Raw genomic sequence first — 12,875 nt, forward strand, 5'->3', positions numbered from 1 at the left:
CTACGTGAATATGTTCATTTCCATTCCTATCATTCATTGGAAGTGAAGAGTGAACGCTGACACTGTCAGTGAACACACAAGAGTGAACACACAGGCTGACATTGGAGGTATTGCAGACATTTGACACAGGTTTTATAGTGCTTTATTCTGAACAGTAATTAGGTAAACCAGTACTGAACATATGCAGCAGGCAGTCCTTAGATAGACATGAAATCTGATTACCATGATTTCATATGGAATTTGGAGACTGGTAATTACAATGTTAATCTTACTCAAGTTGCAGTCCTTATTTCTTTCTTATGCCTCAGACAGTTAGTAATTGTATGGAGTCTCCTTAATGCTGAATCCAGAAGTAGAAATGGCAGCTAATCTGTGCGTGAAAAGTGTGGCACTTCCAGTATTAATCCAACAGATTTCTATCCTAGAATTGCATAATGTTCTTTTTCTCAGGATATATATAGAACAGGGCTCCTCACAGCTTCAGTGAACCGGTCCCCTCTTCCGTGTCTGAAGCACAATGAGTCAAAAAATCCCACGCAGCAGAGTCCAACCTCCCCAGCCTATGAACTGATGTAGCTCATGCTGAAAAGTCTTCTAGGTATGCAATTTGTCACCGTGATTATTGCTTCTTGCATCTATAGGTGTCAATGCAGTTGCTGCTTCACAGATGCAAACTCTGATGCTAGCCTGAATTGTCTAGCTATACTGTAGAACCTGGACGCTGTTTCACTGTGCGTTAACAGGGTCCAGCAGGGCACCCTGGACCACCAGGGTGTAGCCAGGTACAAGGGGAGGGCTATCACACCACATGTCCATGTTTTCCCCTTCTACGCAGTAGGAATCCACAGAGCGTGGGTCACGAGGGAGAGTGGTTTGGCCAGGGAGCAGGAACGTAGCTCTTCCTCCCAGAGCCCTTGCCAACTCCCAGTTTAACAAAACCAGGCTCTCAGTTCACTTTGTTTTGCGGAAAAGGTGTCAGAGAGGAACAAAATATACCTGTTTTTGAGGCTGGGATTCTTCTCATTAAAATACAACGTGTTTTCTTCACAGTGGGAATCCTTCAGCTTAAGGGGATGAAACAAAAGGAGATAAACTAGTCCTGCTGCATATGTAGAGTACCTTGTATTACCCAGCTGATACATGAACCTCTTAGATTTCCTTTCAAAAGTGATAGTCAGGATGCCAAGCTTTACAGGAACATGCACCACCATAAATGTAATTGTGCTTTTTCATAATGAATGTGCCCTGCTTAAGGGGAACAGAATCGGCCTGAAAGAATCACATTGCGAGTTTTGTTGTGCCTAAACAAAAAGATGAATGGATGGTCAGCTTTAAATTCATCTTTGTGTTGCAGAATCCGATATCCTGGTACCTCTCGGGACTCGCCGCCTTCTTCATTTACTTCCAAAGAGACTTTATGGATGATCTTCGATAAAACCACACCTTTGGTCTCACACATTTCAGAGAAATCTGATGCGCTCTCATTGAAGACATTTGTCATGCCCAGGCTTTCTAGAAGTGGCTTCAGGTCATAATCGCCTTCCACACTAAACTTTGGAAGAAATACATTCACTTTGGTGTTGGCCATCATGCTGGGATTGGTCCACTGTAATAATGTTGCAGGGGTGAGTGCCTTTTCCAGCTGAAGACAGAAAGAAACAGAGGAAATTCATGAGCAGTCCAAGGAAAGAGAATTAAAAAAAAAACACAATTCCTGAACTTCCCACTCCAATCAAGCCCCAAAAAACAAAGTCCAAAAGGCTACCTTTGCTTTTGAATTCACAACTGTAGCATCCAGGGTTAACGTACTCTCAGTTATATTGATGCAAGTATGATTTAATCCATAGGACAGGCCTCTGGAACAAGGCCGCTGAACGCACAGGCTCTGACTATTAGCCCCTTACAAGCTTTTGATAGGCAACCACCTCAACAACCATCTGAAGGAACCTGAGAAAGACAGCCCCCACCCAGGTTACAGACAGCTGACTGGTGGGTCCAAAAGTCTCGATTCCTGACCCTACACAGTAGTGAAATTGCTGGTATTTGGGACAGACGAAGACTCCAAATCCAGAGCCTGTTCTCAATCAAATATGCAGCTGTTTGAGCAAGGTTTCAAAAACTGGGGAGTGAGGAGGCAGAATTTGGGGCCACAACAAATTGGTATTAGGAATGGCCTCACTTGTATTTTAAGATATGTGTGTTCTGTAATTTACTCCTACATATTAAAGTACCTTACAGCTGCAGGAGCAGAGTCCTCCTGCCTTGCAAACTTAAAGCCAGTTGCAGAAAGTTACTAAGCAGGCTTGCATGATCATCTGTCTCTTAATCCTTAAATTTTGAAGAAAGGTGAAAATACGTTCCATAATGTCCATAGAGCAATGACATGAGAAATTATTGTCCTTTAGGAAATGCCTTGTTCTTCTTCAAATTTTTGTGCAATTGTAATAAAAATAGCTCCTTTTCAGACAGCTCTGCTCTAAATTAAAACCTAGAGAAGTGTAAGACCTTAGCAAAAAAAAAATCACAGATACGTGCCAACGGAAAAAAAGAGGACATCAGAGTAAATAGAGTCAGCAATACTGAGTACCCAGTAAGTATGAGTTTAAGCACTTTACTACAGCAAGAACAAAAATCTTTAAATAAAAATTTTAATTTTTTCTCTCACCTGTTCCAAGCCAGTGGTCTCATCTTCAATCTCTTTGGGCAGCAGAATGAGCATGCTTATATGTTTGTTAAGGCATGGAAGCTCAAGGATGGCAACATTTAGTTCTTTTACGTAGCCCAGACAAAAAGTAGCTTCCAGATTCATCATTTGCACTGGTTTAGTTTCAGTCTGCAAAACACAGAGGAGACACTTTAACATTCCTTTTAATTCACAACTAAGACATTGAGAGAGAAAAGTTTGTAAGATTGCATGTAAGTGGTACATTGAGTTACCATCAGAGAATTTGTCTTTTATAGGTAATAAAACCAGCTTTAAAAGACACTTGCAGTGAAAGCTGTTGGCTCTCTACAGCAGGCAGCTTTCCAAAGAAAAGTGGAACAGAAATCTACTTAATACAATAGCAACATATTGGGGATGTGCCTTAAAAGAGAAATTTACTTAATATCTGTGGCCCTTCATGCCTGTTTCAATGAGTGCTACAAACTACACTGTCTACAGGGCATCGTAATGCCAGTAAGTGTAAAGCACTGAGCACACCTCAATAGTGAAGGTCAACCTGTTCATATGAGTAACTGATATTTCGCTTCAGGAGCTGAAACAGAATAAGAAGAAATTTCAGGCTTACCTAAAGCCATATGCCTTTGTTTTTCATGAATGAAACAAAACAAAACAAAACAAAACTCTTTATTTCATAGGGAAGATTTACAAACTGTTCTGTTCACCTGGAAACTCATTTTAAAATTCAAATTCAGTAGAAAAATGGTAATTTAGGAAAACAAAAATTGAGATGTTCCACTTAAAAATTTTTATTGTTTATTGTATAATTTTAAAACCTTCTTTAGCTGAAACTGGTGGCTGATGTGGTAATTTATTAATATTTTCAGTGAAACTCCAACTTTTCTCATGCATGTAGATACACACACACACACATATATATTTGGAGTATAATCTCTTTATCTCACAAATGTTGCCCAGCTTTATATCTTGGTTTAAAGCTGCACAATATTCATCACTGGTCACAGACCCTGAAGGCAAGAGCCATGGGTGCTGCACCCACTTGGACCTCGTGGCTAAGCAGGGCTGATACGCAGAGCACTGCAGTCCTGAGCCTGACTGTAAAGAGGGAGATTGGTGGGGTGCCATCCCTGGGGAGAAAAGCACAGGGCCAGGCATCTAAGGTGTATACTCAAAGACACCTCCTGCGTGCTAGCTCTGCAACCATGAGAAACACAGTATTTTGTGCTTTACTCCTGCTGGTTTTGGGATGCAGCCTCTGGTACAGGCTGCAGTCTCTTGGAAGCAGCTACCCATGAGAATGTGCATCCCCTTGTTGCAGGCAATGGTGGCTTCTGGTCACTTGTACTCAGCGGCTGTTGTCTAAATATGCTAACAGGACAGTCTGTTTTCACACTGGCACTTTGGAAGATGGACGTGAAAGCACCAGCAAAGTTTTAAAACAACGTGACAAGCAAACCGGCTTAGGGGCCCTCGCAACATCACGTATGTTTAGATAAAGAGTCTAAGAATGCCACAGTAATAACAAAGGTTTCTCATTTTCTCTTATTGGGATTTCCTTAGCTCAAAGTTTGCATTTTTCTGAGTGGAAACAGTGGTCTGATTTTTTCCAGAACATACCTTGCTGACTTTAAAAGGACATTCTTTGATCTCTGCCTCTGGGAACTTCTTCATCCAGTTCGTGACAAAATAAGCTGCATTGACTAGGAGGATCTGAGTCTGGTCACTTACACTATCTTCATTCAAAACATTCTCCATTTTGCCTGTGAACGGGTTTAAGTTGATTTTTAGTACAATACATTATCAGTCTATCATTTCCTTCTACTGAATATGGAAACACTTCACTGAATTAAAATATTTGCACCTCACCAATAGGAGATTTTACTTAAAATTGCAATTTAATGTTTGAAATGGGATTTGGTATCAAGACACATCTTCTAAATGACATTATTTTCTTGGCTTATATAGCATGGAATCAAAAGTATGTCTACTACTTTTGTTTAGTACCTTAAAGAAGGTACTGAATTTTTGGTGAAATTCAACGAGTGTAAGCAAAAAATCTTTTGCCATTTGGAGCGCCAGACTTGAAGAGAAGTTCCAGATTAGCTGCTACTCATTTCTAGAGAGACACATGAGAACAAAATAACCACAATAACAAAAAATACTGCTCTGATTATAGTTCATAACCAAACACTGCTTCAAAAGGGGTATGGAAAAGTTGTGTGTGTCCCCACCCCACTCTGTTCTAGACCTGTTCAAGGACTGCCATAAAAGACACTGAATCCAGAGCGCTGGGGAGGCAAGTCCTGCCTTCATGCACGAACTGCACAGGCAGGGCAAGGTGCTTCCTCACAGCCACCTGTGCCAGCCCAGGAAGGACCAGGCGTGACTCAGACACCCGGCACCCAAGTTTTCATATTTGTACCACACGAGGGCAACAGGCAGCAACTGACCCCAGAGCTGCAAACAGGCTCAGTTATGGCCACTGCGGGCTCATACGGGCCAGGGCTGGACCTCTGCCCCCCACAGACTGGGCAGGGTCTGCCCGGGGACCCTCACGGTGACAGAAGTGCATCTTGTGTGACTTGACCCAACAGCTGATGGCTCAGCAATACTGCAGGAAAAATGTTCACAGCCCCATTTCCACAGGAAGGCACCTCCAAATAAGAGCAGCACATCCACTTGTGGCACCCTTGCTGGCAAAAGCAGCAAAGCAGATGAGCTGCACTATTAATTAACAGCCTGAAACTTCAAGTCCAGCAAATACTTCCCATTAGAATAAAACTTTTAAAGGAAACCAGGCCCTGAGTTCAATGTATTTATGTCAGATGTTTGTGAAGCTCCACAGCCAGAAGCTGTCCTGCTGCAGTCAGAGCTGTCAGCAACCTTCCCTAGGGCTAATGCAAGATCAGTCTCATATTTCCACCTTTAGAAGTGCTGCAGTAATCAAGTCAGTGATTTCAAAACAGGCTGACGTTGCTAATCCTCATGAATCCAAATAATAGGTCTAGTCCCATTGCTTTCACTATGTATTTACTTCTGACAGCATTAGTAAAGAGATGTCACAAGGACAAAGATCGCTTTCTTCAAAGAGGTAAACAGCATCCCTAAGGTTAAGCTGTACTAACCATCAGTTAGCTCTGAGAGAGATTTGTTGATCTTTTGTCGGGTTTCCTCAGTTTTTTCTTTGAACTCCACTAATTCCAGTTCGGATGGGAAAGGCCTCTTTGTGGAGTTGACAAAGTCCTGAAAGACAGAAGGTACCAAAGTCATCCTTGGTTAAACGCCATCCACTCAATGGCTCTTTACAGAGCCTGCAACATCACCATCCCAAGCTTCACCACAGGGTAGCCGGGGAGTTTATTATGATGGACCACTATCAAAGAACAGTGAGTGACAACCAGGATGCACAGTTGCCTTCAGCACGTTGCTCCCAAGGGTGTCTTCAGTCCAGGGGCATTACATCAGCAGCTAAAGTAAATTTCATACTGCAGTAGTGCCAACATTGCCAGAGTCTGAAAGGATAAAACAACCCCCGGTCCAGGCCTGGGTAAGAGAAAGGACTGAGCTAAAGGCCACAGGCTGCTCGCATGGTGTCTGTCCTTGCCAGCTGAGATGTCTCTTGCTGTGGATGGGTATTGGCCTTTGCTGTAGCAGAGGCTGAACAGCAGAAAATCTGATTATAGCATAATTTAGCATAGTAAGAGTTTTCTGAAACATCACTTTTAGGCTGATGTTGCCCTTGCTTGGGGCCCTATTCAAAGGCAACTTTTTGGGGAAAAAAAAAAACACAACATTTTTCTCAGTTATTTGCGAGGTCCATAAGTTATAAGGCCAAACAACACCTTCCTCACTTGTGTTGTTTCACTAGCCAGGCTTCTGCCTCCTCAGACAGATTAAGAAAACTACAGCTTATGCAGTAATTACTTGGGTGTGTGAACTGGACACACACTTGCGCCATCAACTCATTTTAAAACTCTTTTTCGCTCATACTTACAATGCAAAAACCTTCATGTGGCACAGAAGCTATACTGCATTAAAAACTTACTGAGCCTACTGACCTAAAGCATATTAATGAAGTAATTACAAATGTTGTAATAATTGCATAGCTTGGGGTCAAGCAGCACACTCAGCCTCCTACAAACTTTTATGGCAGCAGAGATTATTATGTTGTTCATCATTTGAATCTAGTCAAGTAACAGCCAAAAGTGAGAGAATTTATTTTAAATAACATTGAAGTCTGACACCATCACCCGTCAACATTCTGACCAAGCAATTCCTAGCACTGGGGCTTTTCTGCAGCACTTACTGTGGTAGGATTGAGAGACTTGTCTACAAAGAGCCGTTTGACCATTTTCAGTGCAAAGAAAGAGCTGAGTTTGGAAACATCTGAAGTTACTGTTTGAAACCCGAAAGAAACATCTTTGACATCTTGTAAATGGAGAACCTGTGAAATGAACATAATAAAATAATAAGCATCCTTTTTATTATTTATTATCTGAACATGCCTAACAGCTTAGCAAAAAATAATGCTAGTTTGTGATCAGAGCTGTGGCTTTTCACATTTAAGCTGACAACACAGCCTCTCACTGTTGTTACTCAAAAATCATTTATTTGACATCCTCACAGAAATCTAAAAGCCTGATCCTACCAGAACTTTAACCAAATGTGTTTCTTTCCTCTGAGCAGTCCAAAGAAATCCATAGACCCATTCATGCTGGTGATGTGACTTAGTTGATTAAAACTCTGCAGTATGGCATCATAACGTCTTCACCAATCTTACATGCCTGTCCAAAACCCCGGAGCTTTTAAGCCAGACAAATGAGGGTCCCAGTTAGTTTCCTTTCTAGAAGTGGGCTACACCTTTAAAAATACTTAACAGATCATCAAGTTTTCTGATTGTCATGACTGATACATGACATGACATGTTATTTCAGCAGAAGTTGATTAGATAACTATGTCTGTTTTGGTAGACAAAGTATGAGCTGGAGGTAGGGCTGCTGACCCACACACAGCCACCTCCCAGCTCCTGGGGATGACAAGCCCAGTTCTAGGCACTTCTGGGTCGACCTAAAACTTGCCGCTTTTAGGCACCAGAGGTGAGAGGTTCCTGCTGGTTTTGTTTGAAAAATGACCTTGTAAATATGAATTGAACTTCTATGCCTGCTTATTACTGGGTCGGGGATGGTGGCTGTTTCCCCACAGGCAGCCTACCCAACCCTCCCCACCTGTCTCAAATTCCCGCATGAGGCACAGCAGGCATTAGCGACTTTCTTTCCCCTCTGTCCCTCACTCCTGCTCTTTCTCCCTGAACACATGGTATCTTCACAGGCACAACAAATTGCTGCTCTGCCTTAGCCACCCCTCCTTGTCCTCCCCTCTCCTTGCTCAGTGGGAGCAGAAGGAAATAAGCTCCCAAGGACACAGCAACAGCACATCTCTCCTAGCCAAACTCCACGGTCGTTTCCTCAGGAACGACTTTCTCAACTTATTTCCTTTTCCTCCAACACTTTTAGTTCTTAGCATGGTAAGTGCAGAAAGCTTCTGTGCCTGGAAACTAAGTTTGGGGAGAAAGCTACGCTACTGCAACTTCTCTACTGGGGAGAGCTTTTGGCACAAGTTTGTTAACTGATATTCCAGAGTAAGACTGTCAATCTGGCTTCTTTTTTACCTAATATTTAAAACCCAAGCATGAACTCAGGGGCAGGCAGAAACTAGAATAGACATGAAAAATAGGAGATATTACATTTAAAATCATACCAAGTTTTCCTTAGTATCTGTAGTCAGCACTTTTTGTATACCACTTGAGAAATACAAAACATAAATGCACTTGTGTAACAGAACTCCCTTTGTGGATGTGTTCATTATTATGGAATGGTTCAAAGCAAATTGCAGACTCAAGTGAAAATGCAGTAAAGCGTAGGTTAATACTTCGAACTCTCCCATTAGAAAGCCAGTGCTTGAATTTTGAAATGGTGAGGAAGCTGCAAAGTATCATTTAAATTAATAAAAAAGGAGATCTAGTGTTCATTTTTAATTAAAAAAAAAAAAAATCCTGTTTGGAAAAATCTGCAAAGCCAAGAATACCTCTGTAGATATATTGCTTTGACCTCTGCAAACAGTACAGGACTCATTGTAATCTGTGGCATGAGCGTGGGCACAGGAGGCTGCGCTCGGGGGTACCTTCAGTGAATGAGGAAGTACAGGGAGGAATTCCCAGAGGAGGGAAAATGTATTCAAATAGGTAGAATGTCCGTCAGAGCAAGGTGATAATCAGCATATAAATGCATACTGAATTTGCTTCTCATTCACCTCTAAGTAACTGCAGAAACCGTGGGCACCCTCGCTGGGGTGAAAAGGAATTACACAAATCTCTGCTTACACAGAGGCAGCAGAAGAGGCTGTGAGGCTGCCGCCCTGCACCACAGAGGGAGCTTGAGAAACTGATTGCATCACGACTGCCACACTGCATCGTGGTGTTGGAAAGCCCTTGGGCACCATGAGCTGCTTCTAAGGAGGAACATAGTTGAAGTTGTGCCCTCTTCTACAGCATCCGCCTCCTCTCAGCCGTATTGTGGGAGAAAGGGGAAATGTCAGTGACAGAGCTGCTAAGCACACTTGCTGCTAACAGATAATGGCAACATTATTTCCAGTGCTATAAAGTTTAGACATTCTTCAATAATGAAAAAAAAAAATTATCCAGAAAATGCAGTGATCTTGACTAAGACTTGCAGCCACAATCAACATTAAAAGGAGACAAGGCTTTAATGCAGTTGTTGAGGACTCTGCCATGCCCCCTTCCACCTTGTACACGTTTGAGAAAGCTTTTTCTTTATGCCAGATTTTCAACCTCTTTTGTTGTGTGCAGCCATGGAGTGTGGAGCTGTTCAGGAATTTTGGATGGATGGTTTGCAGCCTGGCTTCCAAGAGAACCAGACATCCAGTAGAATACTAATGAGAATAAATAAGAAAGACACCTCCGATAGCCATATAATTTTGCAGCCCCAGAACAAGATGCTGGCAGCTTACCTGTTTCATTTGGTCTGCAGTATCACCTTTTGTAGCTTTATATGCCAGAGCCAGAGACGTTGAGGTACACAGTGGGGCAAAAATAATATTGGCTGTTTTGTCCTTCTCGCATAGTTTTTTGAACATATCAACTGCAAAGGCAGTGTTTGCTAGTTGCAGAGCGTCCATCGTCATTCTGAAACAGAAAAGGGAAAAGAGACATGACTCACAGAGTATAATTCTAGCTCCTGCTGCGGTCAGGCTGGGTCAGAGCACTGATTTCCTCACTGAAGGAGGCTGGACATCAGTATGGGAACTGGGAAGCTTGAACCTACAGAGAGAGGAGAGGAGCACCTGGTCAAGCACACTCAGCTTTAGAGCACACCAGCAGCTCCTGAGGAGCAGGGAAGGTCTCATCCATGCCCAGCCAAGGAAATGTGAGTGGTTAGGAAGAAGTTTTTCACTTTGAGGGTGGTAAGGCACTGGAACAGGTTGCCCAGAGAGGTTGTTGAGGCCCCATCCCTGGAGATGTTCAAGGCCAGGCTGGATGTGGCCTTGGGCAACCTGGTCTAGTGGGAGGTGTCCCTGCCTATGGCAGGGGGGTTGGAACTTGATGATCTTCAAGGTCCTTTCCAACCTAAACCATTCTATGATTCTATGATCTTCAAGTGACAGCTGGCAATGCCATGTGCTGCACAGAGCCAGTATTACCACTTGGGGAAATCTGGGTAGGTCAGGGTGATCCATGCATATTGAGTCAAATTGGATCACATATAAATTTAATCTGTTTTTAATTGATACTTTCGAAATGTGCCAACTTATAAGGTACTTTGCCTATGCTCTGGGCTCTCCTGGCTCTCAGACAGGCCTTTAATAGTCTCATAATCTTTCCTGTCTCTTGCTTCATGGCTAATTGTTCATTAAAGCTTTAACTTTGGTACATGTCCTTCCTCTAAGGGATGATTCCCCATTCTCTCTAGCTTTGCTAGAAGTCTCCAGAAAGCTGTCTGGTCCTGTAGAATGAGACTGTCCTTGAAACTTAAAGGAGACCTCTTAAATAAATACTGCTGTGTGGCCACTCATCACTTACCCTGTTTTAACTATGAATATTTTCCTAGCCATTCTTAATAACTGCAATTGCCACAGGGCTGTTAGATGATCTGTGCAGTGAGGAATGGGATGGGTGGTGCCCAAGGGACAGTTGCTGCAGCCCACGCTCTGGGAAAGGCAAGGAGTATTCCCATCCTCCAGACTGCTTTCACGTACCTGAAATTGCACTGTGGTGTACACACATTCATGTAGACTCAAGGTAACAAGGGTGAACCACACAATTTCAACCAATAGCACAAGTCTGGCTTTAGTCCAGCAAGCACACAGAAGACGACCCCTTTGGCATAGTGAATTTGACACTACTCTGCCCCCAATATCATGTAACCTTAAAAACAGGCAATCTGTTAAAATTGGTGTTAAACAGCTCCATCAAAGCTATTGACAGAGAGAGAAAAGAAATGGAAAAGATTAATATTGGGAGAGACTTCAAAAGGTGAAAGAACCTAAAAGGTATCGCCAGCATTCACTTTCTCCAGGAAAAATGGCAAAATAGTGGAATTAATACGGTGAGGGGACGGGGTGAATTTAAAAGGTGTATTCTTATCCAGACATACACCTATCTGCATTTGCTTTTCAAGCTCTGACGCTGAAGATCTAGGGGTCCTATTTTATCCTATTATGAAAAGGAAAGTCAGTTATTTCTTACATTGGTAGGAGGCTTGCTAATCTTTTGAGAAGCACCTTAAGGACTGGGATTTCTCTCCAATAACTGACTACTTAATGCTGCAGTCTCAAACATTTACTTACCCAGTTCCTATCTTATACATCCTAGCCAGGAAAGATCTCACTGGCTGAGAGCAACAAGGTATGAGAAGATAGAAAGGGGAACAAGGAACGTATGGGCAGGGAACTGTCTCCAGCAAGGTAACTTTCAACTTTCTCGACCGTTCACTCTCATCCTGCTTTGGAAAGACATTTTGAATAAGAACAATCTCCTGTTTGAGTGCATGTGTCATACTGCCCAAACTTAGCTGAACATTTGACACCATTGTACAGAGACGCCGTGGAGCAGTTGTGGTACTTGACAGTAGTGAATGACTTCCAAATAATCCCTGGTATTTATACATTTTTGTGGGAGTAACAGAATGGGTGCATAACTTGCCTGCCACACAGTAAACACTTTGATTTACTTGTAAGGCCCTGTTTTCAAACATTGGGATACACGTTTAGCAAAAGCCACACAGTTAGTTAACAGTAGAGAAACTGTCAATCAAGCGGGCCCTGCCCAGTCAGAACTTTTACAAACTGCGGAAGGGGATAAAGTCCCTGAAGTGCACATGAAAAATATGTTAGGGAAAACAGTTTTAGTTATTCCTGCCATGAGCAAAGGCAAACCCATCCTCGGGGTTGCTTTTGCTCAAGGACCTGGGTGCACTTAGTGGCTGATGCAAAAGGATAGGGAATTCTGATGTGTACCTCATGGGGATTTGATTTTGGGTGAGAATAGCCAATGAATTTAACTGTATGATGTTAATTTCTAATCTACCACTATATGTCATCACTACTATGGTTGCTATATGCTATGTCAATAATATTACAGTAAGAATCGCCCAAATTAATGAAGAACAAACTTTGATGAAACTGAACGAAGTGCAGCAGTGATGGAACCAGAATTGACTTCAGCAACTGGCTCTCGGCAACCTTCTCGAGATCAACATCTTCAACCCACAGATCAGGGGGATGGACCGTGCCAGATACACCGGTTGTGAGTTCCAGATGCAGTTGCCGCAGTTCAATACCACACACACCACCTCTCCCGCCCTGAAAGACTGTTATGACAGATGGAGCCCAAAGTTATGGATTAAATGAACTCAATGGATGTTTTAGAGGGACGGCCAACAGACTAAGGGAATGATATCTGTCCACGTGTATACATATATTTCAAAGACAGGAAAGTGTGGGGACTGACGCAAAAGAAGGCTTAAGTGTGGTAGAACTAATAGGGAGGAATAAGCAGCTGCAGCACTGTTCTGGCAGACGATGAAGTTGTGTGAAGCTACTCCCTAGGTAAGGAGGTGCTGCTCACACGGAAGAGAGATTCCCTTTTCGGTGGGAAAACGATCTTTTAGAGTACGCG

General features: G+C 42.7%; 1 protein-coding gene across 1 annotated transcript; it reads right to left on the bottom strand.

Moving 5' to 3' along the window:
* Positions 1–1,249: 1,249 nt before the first annotated feature.
* On the bottom strand, positions 1,250–9,883 carry SERPINB5 (serpin family B member 5; the record flags this gene model as incomplete). Its single annotated transcript, XM_082479157.1, has 6 exons — positions 1,250–1,642; positions 2,666–2,833; positions 4,301–4,443; positions 5,809–5,926; positions 6,990–7,127; positions 9,710–9,883. The coding sequence occupies 6 exons, from the start codon at positions 9,881–9,883 to the stop codon at positions 1,250–1,252; spliced, it is 1,134 nt and encodes a 377-aa protein (XP_082335283.1).
* Positions 9,884–12,875: the final 2,992 nt, after the last annotated feature.

The sequence above is a fragment of the Vanellus vanellus genome (assembly GCF_965231255.1).
Source record: "Vanellus vanellus genome assembly, chromosome: 2".
Classification (NCBI taxonomy): domain Eukaryota; kingdom Metazoa; phylum Chordata; class Aves; order Charadriiformes; family Charadriidae; genus Vanellus; species Vanellus vanellus.